This window comes from Cephus cinctus, unplaced genomic scaffold (genome assembly GCF_000341935.2).
Source record: "Cephus cinctus unplaced genomic scaffold, Ccin1 Ccin1_scaffold0160, whole genome shotgun sequence".
Taxonomy (NCBI): Eukaryota; Metazoa; Arthropoda; class Insecta; order Hymenoptera; family Cephidae; genus Cephus; species Cephus cinctus.
The window spans coordinates 2739910-2762924 of record NW_014332886.1 but is presented as its reverse complement, the minus strand read 5'-3'; the positions used below and the strand labels follow the sequence as shown (position 1 = coordinate 2762924).

The following is a 23015-nucleotide window of genomic DNA, read 5'->3' as shown; positions in this document are numbered from 1 at the left end:
GTGTATAACGGTATGACGTACTTGTAGGGTGATTATGATTTTTATTGTAGTGAAAATAGTTGCAGATCAAAATGCCTACGTTCAGCGTTTAGATAAGGACTTGAGAGGAATGATAGTACGTATTAGCAATTGCGAACTCTGCAGTTTATTTTAAAATATGTATATCAATAGAAAACACATACATAACATGCGGAAGACTGTGGACAGGTCAGTGAGAGATTGAAAAACATTTAACATTATACTTTCTGATTGCATCTCCGACTGACCCGACCAGAAATCATTTACATAACTACAAGGCAATATTGTTACAAGGAACTAAAGCTTCTTTCGTTTTCACTTTTTTTCATTTTCAGATGCTACAGAGTCCGCCTTGAAGCTCATATTTTAATACATAAAAAATCAATGTATTCTCGAGGCTCAACTCATCTCATTATTCAGTAAGGAATTCTACATATAAAGTTATCTTGTATTTTTTTCTTCCCTCTATTTTCTAGAGAACCACATTTTTCTTCGCCTCGACTTATCATACCGCGTTTATTTTAACGCATTTGTATTAGCTGCCAGTCCACGATAAGAATTGTCTATCAATTTAAAAAAATGTCATATACCTGGAGAACCAGGAACACTCTGTTCACATATAAATGTAACGTATCACAGTATTTTTACTTGTACTTAAGTATAGGCCTGGTTATAGTTTTCAAGCACACTCTGTAGCATCGTTAATGTTGTCGAAAACGAAAAAACTTAAGAAAATGGTTGAAACAATCTTTTACATGAGAGAAATAGATAGAAAAAATGATACAGTTTGATAAGAAGATCCTGTTGATTTAACAGGAGGGATACTCCTCTTCATACAACATATTTTCAATAGTATAATCCTTATTGGCAGTAGCTGCCAAATTGTCAATTTATATTTCTATAAACATTGGAGCCCAAAAGTATAACTGTCATCGATTAAATTGAATATACATGGATAACGAGTAACAGAGTCAAGTTGACATTCAATGAATTTAAAGAGTATGTTTGGAAAAAAAGAAAATAGACAAAGAGAAACACTACTACTTGTCAGGCACACACTGCTACATAGCATAAATAATTTAAATAAATATCTCATTCTTATGTATGCTTTATCCCAAGATATAAAAAGAAAATCCTGAACACTCAAAATACGTGATGGTGCCAAACATAATGAATATCGAGCAAGCTTGGCAAATACAAATTGACCCACTGACGCGTTCAGGGTTAGCAAGGAAATTCAAGTATGAGGTCAATTGACAATGTGGCACTGAAAACTTTAAACTGATATACGTATTATTGGTGGCCTGCATTAATTCAACCTTTAAGTCTCTTTACATCTTTGTGTCTCCTCTGTTTTCTCTTTAGTATTTATTCCATCGCGATAGCAAGGAAACAACATAGCATAAAAATAGAAAACGAGAAAAATGTTTTAATGTTAATTCGTTTTGATTATATAAAAAGGCTATGGTATCAGCCCACGTTGGCGCTTTAATTACCTAGGCAGTCCTTTTTGTTGTCATGTTTTTGCACTGCTCAACAATATTTATGAATAATAATGATCGTTGATTTTATTCGTTCGTCAGAAAATCTTTTCGTTTAAAAATCGGCGTCTCGCCGGACGTGTATAGGTCGACAAAAATTTTATAAAAGTCCACACAGTGGCACGCCATTATCTTGGCCAATTAATATCTTCAAATCTTCGGCTATTCTAATTCCTTAATTTCTTTTTTGACGTTAATGGAATTAAATGTCTACTGGATGCTTCGCTTTGTTCTAGTGCAATAATGTGTCAACTTCGTGATATACAATATCTTTTACCATGGTTTCATTATTAATGATATATGGTCACTCTGGTCTCTAAGGAACAAAATCGACCTATTCGTGACTTTAGCATCATATCATCAATCCTTATAAAAAAAAATGTTTTTTCATAATGTCACATTTTAGAGTTCTCATCACTCCGCAGTAGGTGCATTGCTTTGTGCTTCAGATGACGTTGATGGCAGGTCTCTTGATTCACTGATGGGTTGGCTCTTTCCTCTGTAAATTGAAAAAGCACAAAATATGATAATGAAAAAAATATATATACAGTATCTATTTTACGTTAAATTATGCATGACTAACTTTGTTTGGTCCCCGAGTCTTCCACCACTTTCATCAGTTAGGTCCACGTCTGCCATTTTATCTGCATAAGCCTTCCACTTGTCCACCTTATACTGGGGTAAATTTAAATTGCCATTATGGTATCCATTTTCATATTTGGTCAAGTAGTCACTGGTAACTGGTGATTTGCGAGCCGTTAAATACTCTGAATTACTTGGTGCCAGGAGCTCCTCGTAGTAGTCTGCTGTCTTTGGCTCAAAATTAGTAACAGTAGATCTATATTTCTTTGGTATGACATTGCTGCTTCTTGTGGTATAATTATCTAGTGGACTATCATTAATTGCGGAACTGGATAATGGGCTTCTATAAGATCCTAAGTCGCTATCCATACTAAAATCATTACTACGGTATCTCCTGCGAGGACTTACAGAATCAAAAGTTGGCGATCTCATATATTTTCTGAGGGGATCATACGTTAAGGACAGATTCCCATAATGATCTGTAGGAGATCTCAAATCGGACAAAGATGACATTCCACCAAGATCTGTATATCTGTCACGGTCCACAGGGGACTTCCGGAGGGAAGGTATGTCTTCGTTATACATGCTGTAGGTTCTTTCTGGTTGTCTTCTATTAGAGGTTCTTGTGTAGCTACTCAGTTTACTGTGATCCTTTTCTCTTGGGCTATTGAAGCTAAATTTTCTTGGTAGAGTTGCGCTCGCAGGAAGTGTTACACCAGGTGGCGGTGCTGTTAGCGAGGTTTTTCGTTTCCTGTCATTGAATCTTGAGTAAAAGCTTTTCCTGCGAATTCTGTCAATTATTGATTCAGGCTGATCATTTCGTATAGATGGTGAATAAGTAGGTGAAGTGGGTGAATGTAACTCACTCCGATTGTGATTCAAATCTGCAGAACAGATAGACCAGGAATCAAAGCTTTCTGTGTCTTCAATTGGTGAGAATAATTCTTCTGGATAATCATTAGGACTATCCTTCGGAGGTGGGATTGGGTTGGGATTGAAAGCTGGAAGATTCAGATTTTGCTTCTTCTTATTTAAAGCTTCCAACAAATTGTCATTGGACGTTGCAATAGAACCATTTTGAGTGTTTGAAGATTGTATTTCTGGTTCGGCTTCTTTGGATACCTGTTTATTTTCATTAGACTTAGTATTACTAGTATTTGTCTGTTCAGTAGTTGTTTCAGTCAAGATTTCTTTTGGTTTATCATTTAATTCATTTGGAATTTGACTAGATTCATTGAGATGACTCGATGCATTTTGATCATTGGGTTTCGAAGAACTATTATCTTTGGTATCGCAATAGTCATTTCTTTCTTTCTGAAGTTCTTCGATGTCCTTAGCACATAAGGGTTTATCAATGATAATTTTATTCCCAGTAATGTTAGCATGATGTGTTATCTTCGACAGATTTCGTATCAATTTAGCCACATCGTCTTCAGTCTTACTATTATCAATCTGTGAAAGTTTTGGCAAAGTGCCACCGGTAACTGATTCAATATTTTCCACTTCAGCTTTCGCTAAGTCCTGCTTTGATGGCGGTATGCTTCTGAAGCTGTGTTGTGGTATTTTAGATAAATCTAACTTCAAACTATTTCTATTTGAACGCGATTCTAAAGGCTTTGGTTGAGAGCAACTTGAATCAGTATTATCAGTACCACTTTGAAGATTATTTTCAGTAACTTTATCTGCTTGCGTTTTATAAACCTCTATGATCTCAGTGGGTTCGGGTAGAGATGAAATTTTACTCTCCTTAGAATTGGATGTATCTTCAGCAGGTTGCTGAGGATTTTCAGCAGCATTAGATTGAGATAATTTTTTATTTGGTTTAGAGTCTGATTTCGAATTACAAATAGATGTGTTTTTCTTTGGACTAGATTCTTTTGCTTTGTTATAAGTTTGCGTATCCGGACTTTTCTCTTTTCCTTTAATCGAACTGGAAGTCTTGACGTCACTAGGACTCTTTTCTTTTTTACTAGATGTAATTTTCTTGATTAGCGTTTTCGTTGGCTTTTCCTTTGCTTCTGATTTGCTGTCTGAACTGTCAGATGCTTTCTTAACAACCTTTTTGACGACACGAACGATCTTCTTCTTCTTGGTACCGTCTCCTGATTCCTTTTCAGATCCATCTTTTACCTTTATTACTTTCTTTACTTTCTTTTCAGGCTCTTCACCTTTTTCTATCTTTGAGGCTGATCCATTCTTTGCGAATGAACTTAGAGGGCTCGTTTTCTTGGGCTTATCACTCTTTTTATCGTCGAACTCTTTTACTTTACTTTCAGTCTGCTTATTATCTATAGATTTATCTGACGGATTTTTACCTGTCAGAATTTTCTCGAGAGAACTATTCTTCTTATCAGTATTTGTATCCACTGGCCCATTTTTCTTATCTGATGATTTTACCGTCGTACAATCCTTATTATTTGTAACTTTATCCAAGTTTTCAACCCTAGCTTTGGACATCTTATCAGAAAATGGTTCCTTATTTGATTGTTCACCAGATCCCTTTTCCGGTGATGGCTTTTTTATATTTGTATTGACCCTTTCCGGTGATTTCTTAGCATTGTCGGTTCCGTTTTCCTTTGGTGGTGATTTTTTAGATTCTGATAATGATTTCTTACTCGATTTTAGTTCAGGTTTACTAAACTTTGTTGGTATTTTACTTGTCGACGGTTCGTCATTCAATAAAGTATCAGATTTGGATCCCTTGTAAGGATTTTTCTTAAGTTTACTTAAAATCATATTCTGCGGTCTCATACCACTGGTACCTTGCTTTGTATCAATATTTTTGAAGAGACCTAAGACAGAGGATACTTTGCCCTTTGAGGTAGAGCTGCTAACTTCAACCTGGGGAGCTAAATCCTCCACACTGACAGCACGCTTAATCAATCCAGATTCCGTTAAAAGAGAATCAGATGGCGGTGCTGAATTTTCACGTAGCGATCGTATCTTTTGGTCTATCAAAGCGCCAGCGACTGGTGCCTTGGTACTGTCGTCATGGGATCTAAACTTTTCCAGCTTTTTCTCTAACGAATGTAAGAAACTGTTCCTAGAAGTTTGCCGTTCAAATTTAGGTTTCGAATCTTCAGATATGGAACTCACGTCTTTCTCAGATTTATCATCTTTAGAAGAAGTGTCGGATCTCTCCTTGGTGATAGAGTTTACTTCGTTCTTCAGATCCTTTACTGGTTTGTTATCGTCATTACTCTTATCCGATTGCGAATCCCTGTTCTCATGTTTCTTCTTGACGAATCTGGACTTCCTACGCTCGTTTTCCGCCGCCTTCTGCGCCTCCTTTTCTTTGACATATTGACTCTCCTCCCTGGGAGTATCGAAAAAGTCAGGTCTCAGGAACCTTGAGATTCTACGTTGTCCACTGCCCTTCTGGGACTTATCTTTACCATCTGCATCCTTGCTGCCACCTGGTTTAAAAAATTTACTGAGAATCGATCGCTCTGGGGTCGGTGCTCTTACGCCCAGGGTATCCTGAGAGCCAGTAAAAGACTTTCGTCGATCCTTAGACAGCACGGGTTCTCTGGTTAGAGATCCTGATCTCAGTCTTAGACTAGGAATGCAGCTACGTCTCTTACCAACAGTGGCATTATCAGAAATTGAGCTAAGAGATTCCTTGTCACACTTGTCAGTATCCTTATAGCTAGTGCTGAGGTTAACATCCAATCTGGCAGGTGTTAAATTTTTAAGCTTTGATTCCTTGATCAGATTTTCAGCAGCTAACAGTCTATTCTCAAAGTCTTTCGAAGTATCTGATTTATAAGTCAAATTATAATCCAACATATTAGACGTAGATTCCGTGGGTGACGTTTCACTGGATTTGGCCGACAGACTAGATGCCGTGTCCAGTAGATTAGTATTAGAATTGCAAATCGATACCGAATTGCATTCAGAGTTAGAACTATTGCCAATCGCCCTATCCACATCCTCTGTCTTAATCTTAGGTAAACTGAAACCATCGTCCGTTGATTCCTCTTGAATCTTGTCGTTTCTGTAATTATGAAAATTCTCCCAGCGTATTCCAGAAGCGTTCGACTTGGCAGGTTCACGATACTTCCTGCCAAGAGTCATCACTTGTCTTGGTAAGGGCGGAAGAAGTCTGTCCTCATCATCGAAGAGGCTGACGCTTCGTCTAGGAGAGCGGCGGTCGAATCTGTCAGGTCGATCACCAGGTTCAAGGAAACTGTTCGTCCTCCTGACAGTCCTGTCAACCGATCTACCTCGATACTCGGCGTCTTCGGGCGTGGGCAAATTAACCTGTTGACTGTCGACCTCGTTACCCCCCGTGAAACTTGGGGCTGGCTGTACGGACGACGCGTAACTTTTGTCACGTGGTATCGACGGTGACCTGGGTAACGATTGTCTTGTCTGCTCGATGAATTGTCTGCTCAATCTGCGTGCCAAGCTCGGCGTGAAATTCTGCTCTAGGGATTCCTGGGCCTGTTTTCGCATCTGGGCACTCTCCGCCTCGGGGGCTTCGCTCTGCTGGCCCTTCTCTGAAAAACATTTAGACAAAGTGGTCGTTGCGACTGTTGCTTATGGCGCGCGACAACAATGGGCTGGTGTTCTCGACATTATTGGAGATCGAAAATATTATCGGATACCTGAAATATGTACGTGCGAGGATACTCAAAGGAATTTTCCATCCAAATTTCATTTTCTCACTTGAGTATTTACACTCCTTTATTATCTAGATACATAAAACGTTTTTATAAAATCTCTCTCGGGGGACAAAAAAAAATTAATAAAACAATTAAAAACTCTTGGAAACTCCAGCCGTAGTTATTGGATATTGCTACTAGATCCTTGTCGTTCTCCTTTTTAACGACAGTCTCGTCGCGATGTATATTTTCAAACTGGAACCGATCACTATTGTCACGCGATCATTTCACTTGGAAGAATTCTATTTTGCATTCCCCTCAATTGTTTTTTTCTTTTCTTCAAAACTTCTTGGCAAGAGGAGAAGAGAAATATTGTAGCTTTGAAAATATCCATCGACAACGGAGTACGACACAACTTTCTATATTAACGTGTAATATACGATGAACAGGCAAGTGTACTCATTTGACGATTATAAGAAAAAGAAAAAAGGAGAAAAACTTGGCCACTACTAGTAATAGTAATCCTCCTGATTCGTTGATACCCTCGTGTTCGTCTAACAACGTTAAATGAGTATGCCCTATGACTACATCTAGCGTGTATATATTAAACATAGTATGTAGTAGCATTAATAAAGCATGCCCGAGACAATATGAAATAATAATAATAATAATAAAAAAAAAACATTGTTATGTAAACTCTTAAAAACACAACAAATCTCAGCCAGTTCGGATAAATGGTTAGTTCTCTCACTTTGCGTTATACAATATCAATATGTATATGTCATTCTTATTAAAGTTGTCATATACAAAACTTTTGTCATATAACAATGTTACTTAAGGGATACGGCCAACATACAGCTTATATACAAACGGCATGTCGAGCGGGTCCAGTATGATTTATTCCAAGTGGCATCGTCCAATCACGTTTCCCTTAACGTATACGTATTATTCATTAGATATAAAATATATGTCATCGTATAACAACGTTTACTTTTTTTTCTTCAACTTTATTTATAATTTTCATTCTTCCAAAAGTCACACCCACAAAAAGTATCTCCCAACGTCGCGTAACAGCATCCCCAAGATAAATTAAAAAGGCTCTATACGTCAGCTACAAAGAGAACACACGAACGACACGCAATGTCATTCCCATTAAAGACATTATAATTACGAGTCCGATTATTATAACAATTAATTACACTTGCGGACGTGCCTTCGGAATAAATCATACCACGCACAGCCTCAAAATCTAAAGGCTCATCCACAGGTTTCAGCTACTGGTCAAAATAGCCTAGGCTCCTCACACTTTACATAGCGGTTAGCGTGTGTGACTCTTATGTTTCTTCGAATGTCCGTTTTAAAGTGACAAAGCCGAGCAATCTTATTTTCCTTCGTTACGTCTCTCTCTTTCGCTCTTTTTGCTTTTCTTTCGATAATCATTATATATATACTTTTTGTAGCTTTTTTCTTAAAAACCCAGGTAACGTGTGTCCCGTTTATTTGATTTTTTTTCTATTGTTTATCTCTGTACTCTCCCTCATTTTCACTCCCTTTTTTTTCCTCTCTTGGCCCTCTTTTCTCGTGATCAAACGGTCCTGACGATCACGGAGAGCCCTCGCCCCTACGATCAACGGCTGTTTGAGAAATCGAAGACGAGTGTATTGTGGTAGAATGGCAAGGTTCTTGTTGAAATAGTGGCCATATGGTCGGATTCACTAGATTAGGTATGGTATAGTACCTAACTTGGTTTGTCTACTGGGGATTACCGTCGGCCCGCCTACGCAGAGTCACTCGCACGGTCGCTGCAACAACCGTCATAAAAGACCGTCAATGACATGTATCACAGAGCGGTGTCGCTGACAATTTGCAAAGTATATTTTCGGTAGCCATAGCTTCGTTACTATATTATAACCGATACGCAAAGTCATATTAGCTCTTTATCATTAGAAATATAGACCATTGAGAAGCTTGGGTACCTCTCTGTAAGTACAAAGACCAATTCACAGTGAGAAATACACAATGACGATGTAAACATGAAACCACAATTAATCAACATGACTATGATATAGTTAAGAGATGACAATATTGTAGTGAAACATTGTTTTTTTTTTTAAACAATAAATACATACTCTAAAGTAATTGTACTAAATCGATGAGAACTTTATACTTAAGAATTGAGTATCTTGAGAAATTGTAATTGATATTTACTTATGTCAGATCTTGGTTGTATCTGCAAAGCTAGTGGATATAATTATTTATAAAAATCTTAAAGCATAACGTAGCGTACCGAAAATATAGTCTGTCAAATATCAGTGGACCTTAAAAAAAGATTACTATGTTTAATCACTGATTGAAGAGTCGACGATAGACTTTAATGTAATTCCATGATTTTCGTTAGGTGGATTTTTCTTTTTCGTTTCAGAAAGTGGAATAGAGTCTCTCCTTTTTTTTGTATATCTGTATATGGACGTGTGCAGTTCATGCTCTAGACTTTAGTAGACACAGTAGTAGAGAAAAAAAAAAGAAGATCGAGGTAACATTACTGTAGTGTTACAGGATCTTAAAAGTCGGCAACAACAGTGCAACAACTACGGCATGTTACGAGGTTCTATGTCGGACAAGGTGGGCTGCCTTTATTTTATTGTTTGTTTTTTTTTTTTGTAAATGGGCAAACTTTACGGTTTATCAGCTAACTCAGCTAAATATTTGATAGTCATGATTCTTAACAAGATGACCTGAAAATTTTCAAAACAGTCTAGGTTCATACGATTACAATATTCTCTTTTTGCTAAGATAACGAATGCAAAGTGCAACGTGCAATCATGCTGATTACCATTAAAAATTATATCTCCTTTTGTAATTAATTTATTTGTTGATTTATCGACTACTTGCAGTTGTATATGTATCGACAGTCGTACGTGTAAAGTTTGCCCAGTGGACGATGCAATGAAAAGAAATTATTGGTGATTGAGAAATGTTATTAATATGAAATTCACCCACCTGCGTCAGACATGAACATACAACTACGCTAACGTGTTAGTACGAAAAAAATTGCAAAACACCGCCAGGCAAAAAAGTCATAGATGGTCATTATTCATCGGACAGAAATTGGTGAAAGGAATCAAAAGAAAAAAAAGAAAGAAAATGATAAACGAATAAAATTAACAAAAATATGTGCTTTGTCTATCAACGACTCGACAACAGCTAGGTACTAGGAGATGCATACCGAGTGTCATCCTGCACTTTATTCATACGACTAATGGATATTGCAGAAGATAAGTCGATAGAAGAAATTGCAGGCGACGCATTGCCACGATTTAACAGAAGTTCAAGGTTGACCGTTATCGTCATCTTTTCACAACTTCTGCGAAATCATGTACGAAAATCATACAACATCAAATAGATAAATGTCCCGTTACACTTTACAGTGGATCACTTTTTTGTACACTTTTTTGTATCACTTCATTAGTTGAATTTATAGAGGCCAATTATATTTCACTAGAATTATCCATTTCCACTGTAAATTGTAGAATAATTGTATCGCACGCTCTTACCTCGAGGCAGAGTATTGCTTCCCATGTCGAAGATGCTGTCGCGAGATGGTGTGCTACGTGCTCCAGGACTGTTAGGTGTTCCAGGATTGGTAGATCCCACCGAATCCTTTCGACCGAATCTATCCGTGTCACGACTCAAAGATCGCCTGAACTGTGATTCTGACAGTCGCCTGTATTCACAAAAATAACAATGCCCAATTAGAGCTCAAGTGAAAGATATTTTTCTTCTTATGATATTTCTACTGCATAAGCGGACAAAGAAAAGAATTTTATAAAACAGAAAAGTCAATACGTTCTTCTTCAAGTTACGTTTTTAGGTGGATGTCGGAGGTATATTTATAAGGAGGAATTATTAGGGTAGCATTGAGTATATGAAAAAGGAACTGCATAATACTATTTAAGAATTGTACGTGTAGTTGAGGAATCCATCGCGTGAAAAAACACATCGTCGAATGATATGAACGAAAGCGTGAGAAGAGAAGATGTACCGAGGAGAACGTGAGCTCGAGTGAAAGTGAAAAACCTTTGGATAATATGCCAGCCTGTGCACGGAGAGTAGGAAGTATTTCGAGCTAGTTTATTTTGGCACGACCTATGTGCGTGGCATGTTCGAATACTACGTGGAGGAGGTTCAACCTAGAAAATATATGCTGACAATGAATCGGGAATGCGAAAAGAATGCCGGGTTATTGAGATTGGTGCTGTGTCGAGATAAGCGGATGTCGATTGTAAGGTTGTGCACCTATGATGCCGAAAGTTTATATTTTTTTCAAGCTGGCTAAAAAGAGTTTTCATTGCTGGACTCACGTTGTTATAGTCTGCGTTTCGGTGTAGCTTTGGTAGCTTGCAAAGACAAGCAATTTCTATTAAAGAATACACGGACTCGTGATTTATCACGAATTACAACAGGGGTAAAGGGAATTTTGAAAATGATTTATAAAAAAAACACTGTGTTCCAATTAAGCGCGGTTGAGTTCTCATTGGATAAATACTGATTAACGAGAGAGAATATAACTACCTGGACAATGGTTCGTGAATGCCCCAGAATCCTTGTGGGGAATTCGACCCCAATCTTCCTAATAGTCGACTACTGGGAAAACCACTTCCTCTGTTATCATCTACGTTCAACCTTTGCGTGAGACTTCTCACACGAGATAGTAAAGTGGAGAAGAGGTTCTCCGCGGTGAGCAATTCGAATCCATCATCATCGTCATCCTCACCAGAGGACAGGCTATCTGCGTGTTCTGGTGGTTGTCTGGTCGGTCGAGAACTTCTCAAGCGGTGCATATGCCTTTGAAGAAGGTCATCGCTGTCCCTGTCGAAAATATGTCAGTTCATTACCGCCAAAGCATCCATAAGAGTCACAAGCGATCGATAGTCACATACCTATGCAATGTAGAGAATGGAGACTCGTCCTCGCTGGCATCTGACAGAAGAGAACTCATTCTTCTAGGTCTTCCGAATCTGGATCTTGGCGCACTGGTGCTGGTAGGTGTACTGGTCTTACTCTCTGGTTCAACACTGCCAGATCTTGGTGTGACGTAACCTCCGCCCTCAACGGCAATGGGAATTATGTATTCGCGAGGACTCTTGCGAATAGGTTCAGGTCCTGCAGTAGAGCCCAGAGCGCTGTCTGTATCTGAATCTGCTGTGGATTGACGAGACAGAGACCCTGAACGTTGTGACATGGACCGCTGGGGCATTGGTGGTTTTGGCGGGGGTGTTGATGAGTGTACAGACTGTTGATGACTGGATTCCACCTGTAATTAATGATTTGAGTGATATCGGTTCGTGAAACGATGACGGAAAGGAAGAACGATATATACAAAGTTCTCCCTGCGTACTTGTATGGGGATGATCCTTTCTTTTGGTACCATTTTCGGTTTGCCTTCCGGTTCCAGACTGGAACTTCTGTTGGCTTGCGGGACAGCTGCTGCTACGGGGAAAGCAACTTCCGATCTCTGCGTCCTTAATTTCTGAGGATGGAACGCGTCAATCTTAGCCTCCACTTCGGATTTGAATGCTGTATTCTCGGGAGATTTGACACCCGATAATATGATCTCCGCCTTGCTAGTTTTCCTAGGTCTTGGTAGTGTGGCACTCTTTAATGTTATCTCCATTTTACTCGACTTCTTGCCACCGTCTGATATAGAATTGCTACTGGATGACTCAGACGTATCAGGCACCTAATTCAATGGATCAACATTGTGTTAGTGTAATATAATCGTTCTTCCAGTAGCTCTAACAATGATTTACTTACCGCTTCTGCATGTAAAACAGGTTTTGATTCGAACGGGAACTTGGTTTCCACTGGCGTGGAAACTGACACAGTGGCTGTTCTAACGTCATTCGGTCCGACCTGTAGTTTCAAGCCAAGTTTTTTCGATTCACTATTTTGTGGTGATATTGGCGGAGAACCATTTGCTTTTTTCTGCATTGGCGGCTTTCCAATGGCTCCTGTTATAATGTCAACTGCACGTTTCTTCTCCTCATCCCGTTTATTTTTCTCTTCTTTACTCGTGCTATCGCTAGTGCTTGTTTCATCAATTTTCTCTTCGACCTTTTCATCTTTTCTATCTGTTGGCACTTCTATAATCACTTTAGATGCACAAGGTTTCATAGTTTGTGGTACAGTCACCGACGATTGGCTAGCTTTACGTTCAAAAGCACGTTTAGCACCACCAACGTTAACTCCAGGTATGAAAATCTTTTTAGGTTTATCATTCTCGACGCCTGACGCGAGCTGATTAAACTTCTCTGCAGTTTCGAAGATCTTTGAACGCCTTCGCTCCACTGGCTTCAATTGCGCTTCCGAGGATTCACTGGATAATTCCGAATCAAGGGACAAGGCTTTATCTTTGAGTTTCTTAACACTCTTCTTTTCATTTTGAACACTAGTCTCTGACTTTTCGGTATCTTTTGAAATAGGAACTTGATTATTGGATTCATCTTTTGTATGCGATGGGATTTCATCCTTGTTTGGCACATTCTCTACCGACACGTCATTGCTATCCTGATTCTCAGACGCATCGGCGTTCTTCTTCTTCAAGACTTTTTTCTTCTCCACGGCTTTGAGGGTCTTTTCTGGAGATTCCTTAGTGGCTGATTTTGGAGATTTATCGCGTGATTTATTTGTAGATAGTGTAATTTCTTTTTGTTTTTCGCTTTTAGAATCTTCTACGGTTTCTTGGGGTACAGTCACCGATGAATCATCCTTAGCCTGTTCAGGCGCCACAGGAGTTTTACTCCTTTCTTTACTTGGAGACTTTTCCTTCGTCTCCTCAATCAATTCCAAACAAGCTGCACTTTTTTCTGCTTTGTTAAGGTCAGCAGTCTCAGAATCAAGTTGAATACTTGGATCCACTTCCATGGGTTCTTCAGTAATAGGATTTGGTATAGGAGCGGAGTGATGTCTACAACAGGATAACGTAATTAAATAGAATCAATATCATATTCAAGAATAAAGTAATAGATCAAGTACCTGGAGGCTGATCTGTAAGGTCTAGGTTCTCTTTCATCAGACCGTTCTTTTCTTCTCGAGCGTTCCTTCCTCTTAACACCAGCTGCTATAGTTTCATCCATCGAGGGTGTCGTTTCTAGCTTCCTCTTGGAATCGCCAGCTGCGGAGGACCATGACTCGTCGTCATATATCTGCTCCCTTATTCTTCTATCGGAATTGTTTTGATCCAATTCCATTAAGCTACCAACTGAATGGCACCGAGTTGGCACCAAAGTTTCTGAAGACATATTATTCGCTACATCACCGCCAGCTTGCTGATCACCCACAACTAGTTTCTCAGCACTGGCCGATTGCGGAACCAGTGACAGAAGAAGATCCAATCGGACGGGTGTCTGAGCAGCAAGATCTTCAGCAATATCTAAACAGCTTTGCTCATAGTCCTCGTTCACCCACCAATGAGCACAAATTTTTTCAATATCTGCTCGTCTCGTCGGGCAGACTGTGAGCATCTCTTTTATAAGAGGCGATGCAGCTGAAAGGTTGCCAAAAAAATGGAAGATTAATCAAACCATTCTAATTTATTAGTCATTCCCAATATGGTTTACTCACGGGATGGCTTTTTAGGCTCAAAGTAATCAGACTGAGAGATCTGTTTGACTAGTCTTTTAAAGTTCGAACCGTCAAATGGCATGGCACCGTAAACTAATGTGTACAACAGCACGCCTAAACTCCAACAATCAACTTCAGGACCATGATAGGGAGTTCCTTTAACTATCTCGGGGCTTGCGTACAAAGGACTGCCGCAAAAGGTACTGAGCAATCTCTGCTCGTCGAAGACATTCGAAAGACCAAAATCGGCAATCTTTGCATTTCCGATCTGATCGAGAAGGATATTCTCGAGCTTTAGATCTCTGTGACAGATTTTGTGTTTGTGACAATAAAACACTGCCGTGGAAATCTGACGGAATATCCGTCGAGCCTCTTGTTCAGACAGGACCTTGCGTTCGCTCAAATAATCATAGAGTTCCCCACCAGCAGCATATTCCATAACAAGCACCATTTTTTCTCTGTTCTCGAAAACTAAGAAGATAAATAATTAATATCAATTAATTACACAGCACGAAGATTTGTAATTAGAACTTTACCTTCATAAATGTGTATAATATTTGGATGCTGTACACTCGACATAATCTGAATCTCTCTTCGTATCCTGATAAGATCAGCTTCTGTTTCGATTTTGCATTTTTTTATTGTTTTTATCGCCACCTCTTGACCAGTTTCCTTATTTATTCCTAGTTGAACTTTACCATAGGTGCCCTGGCCGAGTTTCTTGATTATGTCGAATCTGAAAATGCGCGCAATGCCAACGATAAGAAAGTGTCTTTTATTCATAAGATTATGGTATTTTCATAAAAAAGAATATCAATCAATAAGAGAGCACAATTGTGATAAACAACAGGAATGTGCGCCAATAGTGAAATTCTTATTCAGCGCTTTTGGCACCGATTCTAAGCCACTTGAACAAATGTCAACAAGCCATTGGTTTATCTGTCTAAATGTCGGAGGACTTCCGACAGCTAAACAGCCCGTCGATTGAAAAATTATCGTTATATCGATTCTAGAACCGTTCCTTACCTCTGCTTTAATTTCCGTTTGTGATTATGGAGTCGCACGCCACCGGTGCTCTCCATACCACCCATAATATTGTGAATGCTTGCTTCTCCGACAACCATCTTGATATTTTATCTGCAACAAAAAATGTAACACCCATTAAAAACTCTGATAATACATATTTCATTCGTGGCAATGAGTAATAACATTAATTGACAATATAATTAGTATTGAAATGAAAATTAAGAAATTACAGAAATGCTGAATGCTGCAAGGAAATTGGCTGAAAAGTTCATAAATATCTTTAAAGAGAAGTGAGTCGTCGATAAACCCGTATATAAATATATATTTCTGGTTGGATAAATTTTTCAATATCATTTGAAAAAAGCTCGTGTAGTCCGGAACCCACGATCGACGTCCCTGTAAAGGAGGATGACGCTAAAGCTGCTATAGCGAGCGGGCATAGATGAAGAAAGAGAATGCGGTGAGTTTATTTCGGGCGCCGAGACGCCGAGTGTCGCCCTGTCGGCTTTTCTACAGAGCAGCTTCCCGCGAGAAAGACCATACGCCTGAATACGGGCTACCAAATCTACAAGAGAAGTACCTATTATACGAAGACCATTTAGACTGGCGGTGTGACGATATCCGTTTCCGCCGTTTCGCGCCAACTAAGGCAAAAGGAGCCATTAGAGATTTTCAAGGAAGTTTTTGACAGAAGTTAAAGCGAAAATGGACCAGATACCAACCGAGTCAAAAAATGGAACAAGCGACGAGTAGCGGTAAGAAAGATTCAACGGACGCCGGTTTCACTTCCGGCCTAAGTTCATGTCTTTGCAGGACGTCAGGAGATGCTGGAGTACGATATTAGCCCTTCGCTAAGACTTCATGAGTCTCACCAGCTTTGACCTTGGAATTATATTTTAGACGGTGTTTTATAGTTTCGAGAAGTCCATCGGGGCTTCAAACTGAAAGGTAATAATAACGCGAACAGTGCTCGTCAGCTTCCAAGGCAAACGGCCAACCTTGGTTCGTGTTACGAGTTCACTCGGGTGGTACCCGATGTTTGCCATAGATTTATGACTTGATAGCTAAGAGAATACAAAATTTATAAACGTCAACGTCAGTGAGAAACGAAGGATGCACTTGAAGGAGAATAAAGTTCAATGCATTCGCTATGTATTATTTCAGTTTGAATAATAGACTAGACATTTTATCTAAAATCATTAATCCCGAGTGATAATAATTTTTATTACTCCTACAAATTCCGTTCTAGGCAGTTTTTTCCCCTAGATTCTATCCTCGAGTACGTACGAATCTTTGCTGAAGATGTAAAACATTCCAGAATAACTCTGATTATTTTAAATCCCTACCAACAGATCTTCAGAAATAACATGTAATATCTTATAGAAGGCAAAAAGATGAGGACGTACGTATCTTCTGAGTGACGATACATTTAACGTCACATAGAATTAAACCCTCATGAACTATCTCACGCTTAACATCTCATTATTTAGCACAAAATAATATCACTGTTGAAATCCCCCGAAATTATGACTAAATTTTATTCATCGTCCTACGCCACTGATATACCATGTCTATGGGGCAATGAGTTACGCTGAATTTTACAACGCACATGGCGCGCGATTGTAAATGTACATTGGTTTCATTTACTTTTGGAGGTTACAAGGAAATACATGAAAATCCACAGTTAAAATCTCTCAAACTGGGATCTATCGACGATACAGTAGTCCGAGAATGAAGACTTCTTTGTAAAACCAAATGAAGAAGAAGAAAGGCGACAGCATTGAAAAAGCTTCACGAGAAAGTCGAGTAACGAGTAAAATCAAACTGTGTAAACTCTGGTGGACAAAGTATCGTCCTTCGTGGACATAGCTTGATGCCGTCTGCATATTTCAGGGCGCGTTGCATTCATGCCCGTTGATTTTCTCGTCTGGCTTCTTGTTGTCCCTGTCTCTCGCACGCCTTACACCCAGTGCAAGGTGTTCGTGCACGTACTCCAGAGCAACGTAGTGGGCATAACGTGGCACACTGGCGACGTTGTCGCGACGTGGGCGGAATTAGATGCATTTCATTTGGCGGTTTGCTCTTATTAGAAGGATGAGCGAGGGAGGTGCGGCGTCCGGCATGCTTTCTACCAGTGCTGCTTTTACAAGCCGATTCCGGCTGGCTATATGTTTTTCTTATGAGTGCATATCCTGTGTCGAAAACCCAAGCGCGTTTATCCTCTCAGCGAGTGACGATCGATCATTGAACTTTCTTCTACCGTTGCAGTCGGAATCGCTACGGTTACCGATACCATAGAAGTGAATTATAATATATTGATTTCGAATACGTTGTATGGCGTCGACCTTAGAACTCGTTCGATCGGCGGTACCGTTCTCCAAAGGTCGTGAGCATCGATCACTTCTAAGGCTTTTGCGTCGTAACAATTCCTCATTCGACGTTCCTTTCTTCTTCTTCTTCCTCCATTCTACGACCAACGTGACGAAACTTGGAAGGAGACTTTTAATCGTGATATCAGTAGCTCCGGGTACCACGGGCCACGGCACACGTGTTAGAACGTCGAAACGGTCTGTTCTCGATACTTGATCGGTGTATCGTCTATTTTTAGCAGCGCGTAGACCCGTCGCGTGGGCAGCAGGGCTGACGTCCTAATGACTCCTATTTCACACAATTTCACGCGGACGGGTATATAACGTTATATCCTTTGCCTTCGGAAAATCCGTCATGCTTGACCGAATTCCCGATGAGATCGTTTAACCTGGTTTGCTGAAGATTTTGGTTGGCATTGGGAATTGTAAGAAAAAATTATTATTTTTTTTTTTTTTTTTTTTTTTTTTTTTTTTTTTTTTTTTTTTTTTTTTTTTTTAAGAGTCAGGTACCCTGGAATTTCAGTAGTTTCATTTTTTTGTTTTTTAAACTCTTTTTTTTATGCACGTGTGGGATTCGAAGAATCCATCGAAAGGGATGCGTCATGGTTTGCGGAATTGCATGAATTGCAGGAATGACCATGACGTGGCTAGCGTCGTGGGTTTTTTTTTTTCGAAAATCCGTGACGCTATGACGTGGATGGTATTGGACGGACATGATGTTGTCGTCAAGACGGGCTTGTAGACCAGCATTGTATTTGGCGCGATTCTCGTGCCGGTTTTGAAAAATAAATTTTATTTTTCATCAGAGTGATAGTTGCATTGGTCAGTTTTCCAATTGTGATGCGACGGGGACGTTCTCCTTGACGTCATATAATAGAATTCATATTCGCTCGTGTATTTCAATGATTCATGTGGTATTATTAAAATTCTATTCGTGGACATCGTAATAGTCTCTTCCACGCTATGGAATTAAAATAGATTAATTTTTAGGGTCGAACGTTCAGATAGGCGTGGGATGCATTTCTAGATGAAAGAATGTTCGGTTTTTATTGATAATAATAATTCTATGTATATGTAATAATTAGATATAGATATGAGTCGTTTTTACATCATATAATCATTGCATATGTATGTCTTCTCGTTATAACTCAAATTAATTTAGCTGACAATGCTTGTTAAAGATAACAGATAAGAGGACATTAGGAATTTATGTAAGCTGATATTTTAATCAGTATCGACTATATGTAGACTGTAATCATTGATAATTATTTATACTGAACGTACGATGGCATGATATATTTACAGACTCAATATTATGTTGTACGAGTCTTTAAAATTGCATACGCTTTAAAAGATTGAGAATACAAATATTATTACAGTTATATACTGACCGTTGGTCTGGCCATTATTTTCGTGTTATTACAAATCATCGCTTTGCTTAGTCAATAAACTGAAAACGGTAAACCTTGTAAGTATTACATGGAATATAAAGAGGAGTTATTATCAGTTGCTGTGATGGATTCTAATGCACATTATTTTATATTTTGCATTTGTACTGGATGTTATCTCCATTGACACAGGTTGGTTTTCGATAATTGAAGAGCCTGAGAATGTCGAGATGTAAGCCCTTGAAGAGCATTGAACCGAGAATGTGTCTTTTTATTGAAAGAAGAAGAAACAAAGAGGAGTGCCAGTTCATTTATTGAGACAGCACCCAACCAAGATACCGATTGTCAATCGGGCCAAATAAAATGTGTCAAAGTGCGTCTTGTACGACGGCGCATTGGTATGTAGGTTTCCGGGGATAAAAATAGCATCCTGATATTTAGAAGGAACTCTTTCCAATGGTGCCGATTATTTAACTATTAGCATGTAAGAAATGTGTAAAACGGCAGGATAATAACGCATATGGGTTACTTGTGGGCGATGGGACACTTTCCTTGCCGATTATTGGGCAATCGTAAACGCCCACGGGACTCGGGACAGATTTTTCTTAAGAGAGAATCAGTTATCGTCTGAGATAATATATCGGTGACGATCGTGCGTCGATCCAAGAAACTGAATGGGAATCGACATTAGGAGCAATGGCTAAAAATAGAGTGAATTTATACCTTACTGTGAACTCTGGAGCGAAATTATCCTCTTTTGCGTTTGCCTCCTGATCCGCTCCGTTCTTGGGAAAATGTTGAAAATAACACTATATACACCGCCGGTACAGTCCGTTTGATTCCCCCCCGACACTAGGTCTCTATTCCCTTCAAATCGTGTTCAGAAATCATCGGAGTTTTCCGTTTCCACCTCATTTTACCAGACATTTTCGGAGCGACGATATGGCACACAGCTTAAACTTTGCCACCATCTTTATTTACTAATTTTGGAATTGAACGGTGAAACACGGAACTGAGAACCGGGATGGCGCTAGCAGTAACTCGCGCAGAAATTTTTTGGAGTATTTGAAATTCTTTTGATTATTGCTCCTGCAATTTTTCAAGCGTTTGTCAAAATCATAAAGTAATATTACTGATTGACATAGAGAATGAAATACCAAGTTACATCAAGAAAGCTAATGATTCATAATTTAATGAAATAAAGTTTGTCTCTAATAAAATCAACAAATTAATTTTTGTATATGACTAGTACCATATGGAAATAGTATTAATAGTACCGTATGTTCATGACAACTTATATAGAATTATATGAGAAATTTTCAGGATCATAGGGTTAGCAGTTGCTAATGGTTCGAAAGTCATTAACTGAAAGGTGTCAAGTAACGTAAGAATGTTAACCAGCTAGTGATAATGTTTTTATCGATCTTTAATTAAATTATAATGATTGTAGTGCATGTAATTTTTATATCCGAATTTTTAGTTTTATCAAAATCATTAATCCCTGGGCAGCCCTTAACAATGTCATCTGGTGGAACTATTTGGAACTATCGTAAAATATATCCCTCGAAAGTGATCGACTACAGCATGGGACACAGTACGCTATGAAACTCAAAGTTCTTTAAAGCTGACTCTCTTTATCAGGTATGGTTAGGTAGTACCTTTTTGGATCATAAAAGGATTTAATAAAAGTATTCTAGCCGTCAAAATGAAATCTGTTGAGTGTTTTATGACAATTAGAAATGAATTTTAATTATTTAAATTTTAAATAAGTTACTTGTTGCTTTTTAATGTATGACTTTCTTCCAACTAATACTCGGTTTTCATAGTTTAATAACAATATGATTCATCTTTTAATTATTGCAGATGGGTCGAAATTAGTGGCAGATTAAAATGAGTGCCAAAACATTGAGTTCAATCGCAGAAGAATATTTCTACAGCATAAATCCTCTAGCTCAGAGGATAGGCCAGGATGTGGCTGCAACAAAAGAGGCTTATGAAGGATTGTGGAACGCATTAAGTAGTGCGGAGCGTAATCAGGCAATTGATGAGACTATAATTCAGCCAGAGGTCGCATTAAAGTATACCTTGAAGAAAGTGGAGCCTGCTAAAGATGTACCGGAATGTTTTCCAAAACTACGCATTCAGACTGGAATGAAGTATGTCATTGATGACACAGGATCGGTGAGAGTATTTGTATATTGTGTTTCATAGTAGATATAATGGGTACTGTTCTGCTATTCAATTATTTTATCCCATTTTATAAATATCTATTTTGATAATCCTGTTTTAGACTTTACGCTGGCGTGATGAACATTCTGCTCCATTTTCATTCATGACGCAATCTCAAATGAATCTCAGTCTGTCAGATTCCTTAGAAGATACAAAACTGAAACCTTTAAATAGTTATGTTGGGGAGTCATCTCATTTTGCAAGTCCTCTTAATATGCAAAAGAATGTAGACAGTTCAGTCAATGATAATTATGGTCATATAGATTCTACACCCAATCAGCTTAATTTTTATCAGACTGAAAGTTTTTCCAATAATGTATTTGGTAGTGGTGAGTGTACCAATTTGTTGAGTATGGATAGCGAGAATTCAGATAATATCTTCACTAAGCTAATCAATAAAACGTCTCTATTAAAAATACAGAACAACTTAGATGATGATATGGAGAGTTTAGTACCCCAAAAGAGTTTATCTGGAAAGAATTCACAAAAAACCTCGAATAGCGATAAGAATCAAATGAATATTAGTTTAGTAACAGGGAGGACTAAGTCCAATGAGATCGATGAGTCCACTGCTCTTTTAGAAACACCTAGTTCTTACAGTAGTTTTCAATCTTCCCAACTTAATGAAGATGATGGAATTCCAAAAACAGGATTCGAATTTTTAGATAATTGGTAACAACACACTTAAAATTAATTGCAGAGCACAATTTTTAATTTATTCCATTTATGTCCTCCCATTTACAGTATCAAAAATTCTGTTTAATTTAAAATCATAACACAGTCATAGCAATAGAATTGCAAGCACATTCTTGTTTACCAACAGATGAAATGCATCTACCTCGCTTTATTGACATTCATAGTTTTGTTGCTTCAGCTGTTTTATATTAAGCAACATATTCTGTGTCAATATATTTCAAGTAAGTTTACAAAGCTCAAAGTGCATTACACACACAGAAAAAGTAAATCTTTTTCTATGAGACAGATATATAATACATATCCATAAATATGTTACATTTGTAGAATTATGATAGTACTATAAAGACAGAGGATTAGTTATATATATCACTGTTCCCATTAATTCTGTATAAATCATCAATATTATCCATATATGCGACTAGAGTATAGATTGTTTTACACAAGAATATTGTGACCATTTATGCGTACACTACTTTTCAAGTAAAACGTGACCGACAATACAGAGAGAAAGCTGTCTTTCTCCAGTATCTGATTAAAACATCTTTCGTACTTGTCGGTTTTCACTATGAGAATCGTATATGCAGCCACAGTAGTTTCACCACAAGTCATATAACCAGTATCTGTGAAACTCTGTGGATCAGGAAAATACAAAAAGAAGTATTGCATCTCGAATGAGATGTTCAATGAAATATTATTTAATTAGTAATGAATTTCGCGTAGCGTTGTAACAGAAAAAAATGTTAACTATGCTCTCTTATAACTTATTTTAGAATATTATATATTGATATTTACGCCATTATAATATGCCAAAACTATTTGTTTTTCTATGTAACGTCGTGTTAGAATTTTTAACAAATAAATTGTATCTTCATGAGAAAAAGTGATTTCCATTGAAAGTTCTTTCTTTACCGTACAAGTTTCAGTGATGATGGATAA

The 23015-nt window shown here is 38.2% G+C and overlaps 2 protein-coding genes and 1 long non-coding RNA gene across 10 annotated transcripts; 1 reads left to right on the top strand and 2 right to left on the bottom strand.

Moving 5' to 3' along the window:
- Positions 1–122: 122 nt before the first annotated feature.
- Positions 123–20162, bottom strand: LOC107263563. Of its 7 annotated transcripts, none has more exons than XM_015730894.2 (13): positions 19878–20162; positions 15398–15508; positions 14908–15107; positions 14372–14842; positions 13784–14294; positions 12563–13715; positions 12177–12488; positions 11689–12062; positions 11321–11617; positions 11110–11145; positions 10303–10472; positions 2143–6643; positions 123–2058 (listed from the first exon to the last, which is right to left on the bottom strand). In XM_015730894.2, exons 2-13 carry the CDS (start codon positions 15493–15495, stop codon positions 1974–1976), a joined length of 8208 nt encoding a protein of 2735 aa, XP_015586380.1. In that variant the 5' UTR covers positions 15496–15508; positions 19878–20162; the 3' UTR covers positions 123–1973. The 7 variants fall into 7 exon arrangements, with proteins under 7 accessions (XP_015586380.1, XP_015586378.1, XP_015586376.1 ...); XM_015730892.2 differs by having other exon boundaries at positions 12147–12488; positions 19878–20160; XM_015730890.2 differs by having other exon boundaries at positions 12129–12488; positions 19878–20157.
- LOC112493796 lies at positions 6799–10290 on the bottom strand. The gene is made up of 2 exons (XR_003058574.1): positions 9975–10290; positions 6799–8550 (listed from the first exon to the last, which is right to left on the bottom strand). It is a non-coding gene; the product is annotated as an uncharacterized LOC112493796 (long non-coding RNA).
- Positions 20163–20436: 274 nt separating the features above from the next.
- On the top strand, positions 20437–22963 carry LOC107263567 (uncharacterized protein C1orf198 homolog). 2 transcript variants are annotated; one of them, XM_015730904.2, is made up of 4 exons: positions 20437–20538; positions 20635–20795; positions 21018–21335; positions 21445–22963. In XM_015730904.2, the coding sequence occupies exons 3-4, from the start codon at positions 21045–21047 to the stop codon at positions 22057–22059; spliced, it is 906 nt and encodes a 301-aa protein (XP_015586390.1). In that variant the 5' UTR covers positions 20437–20538; positions 20635–20795; positions 21018–21044; the 3' UTR covers positions 22060–22963. The 2 variants fall into 2 exon arrangements, with proteins under 2 accessions (XP_015586390.1, XP_015586391.1); XM_015730905.2 differs by lacking the exons at positions 20437–20538; positions 20635–20795 and adding an exon at positions 20806–20943.
- The last annotated feature ends 52 nt before the right edge of the window (positions 22964–23015 follow it).

Excerpts from the sequence above, each read along its gene's own strand:
- LOC107263563 (XM_015730890.2), bottom strand. The coding sequence starts at position 15,495 with ATGGTTGTCGGAGAAGCAAGCATTCACAATATTATGGGTGGTATGGAG. Across the intron at positions 14,295-14,371 it reads TGAGCCTAAAAAGCCATCCC|CTGCATCGCCTCTTATAAAA; the intron begins GTGAGTAAACCA and ends GCAACCTTTCAG. Across the intron at positions 2,059-2,142 it reads AGACTCGGGGACCAAACAAA|AGGAAAGAGCCAACCCATCA; the intron begins GTTAGTCATGCA and ends TTCAATTTACAG.
- LOC107263567 (XM_015730904.2), top strand. The coding sequence starts at position 21,045 with ATGAGTGCCAAAACATTGAGTTCAATCGCAGAAGAATATTTCTACAGC. Across the intron at positions 21,336-21,444 it reads TCATTGATGACACAGGATCG|ACTTTACGCTGGCGTGATGA; the intron begins GTGAGAGTATTT and ends ATCCTGTTTTAG.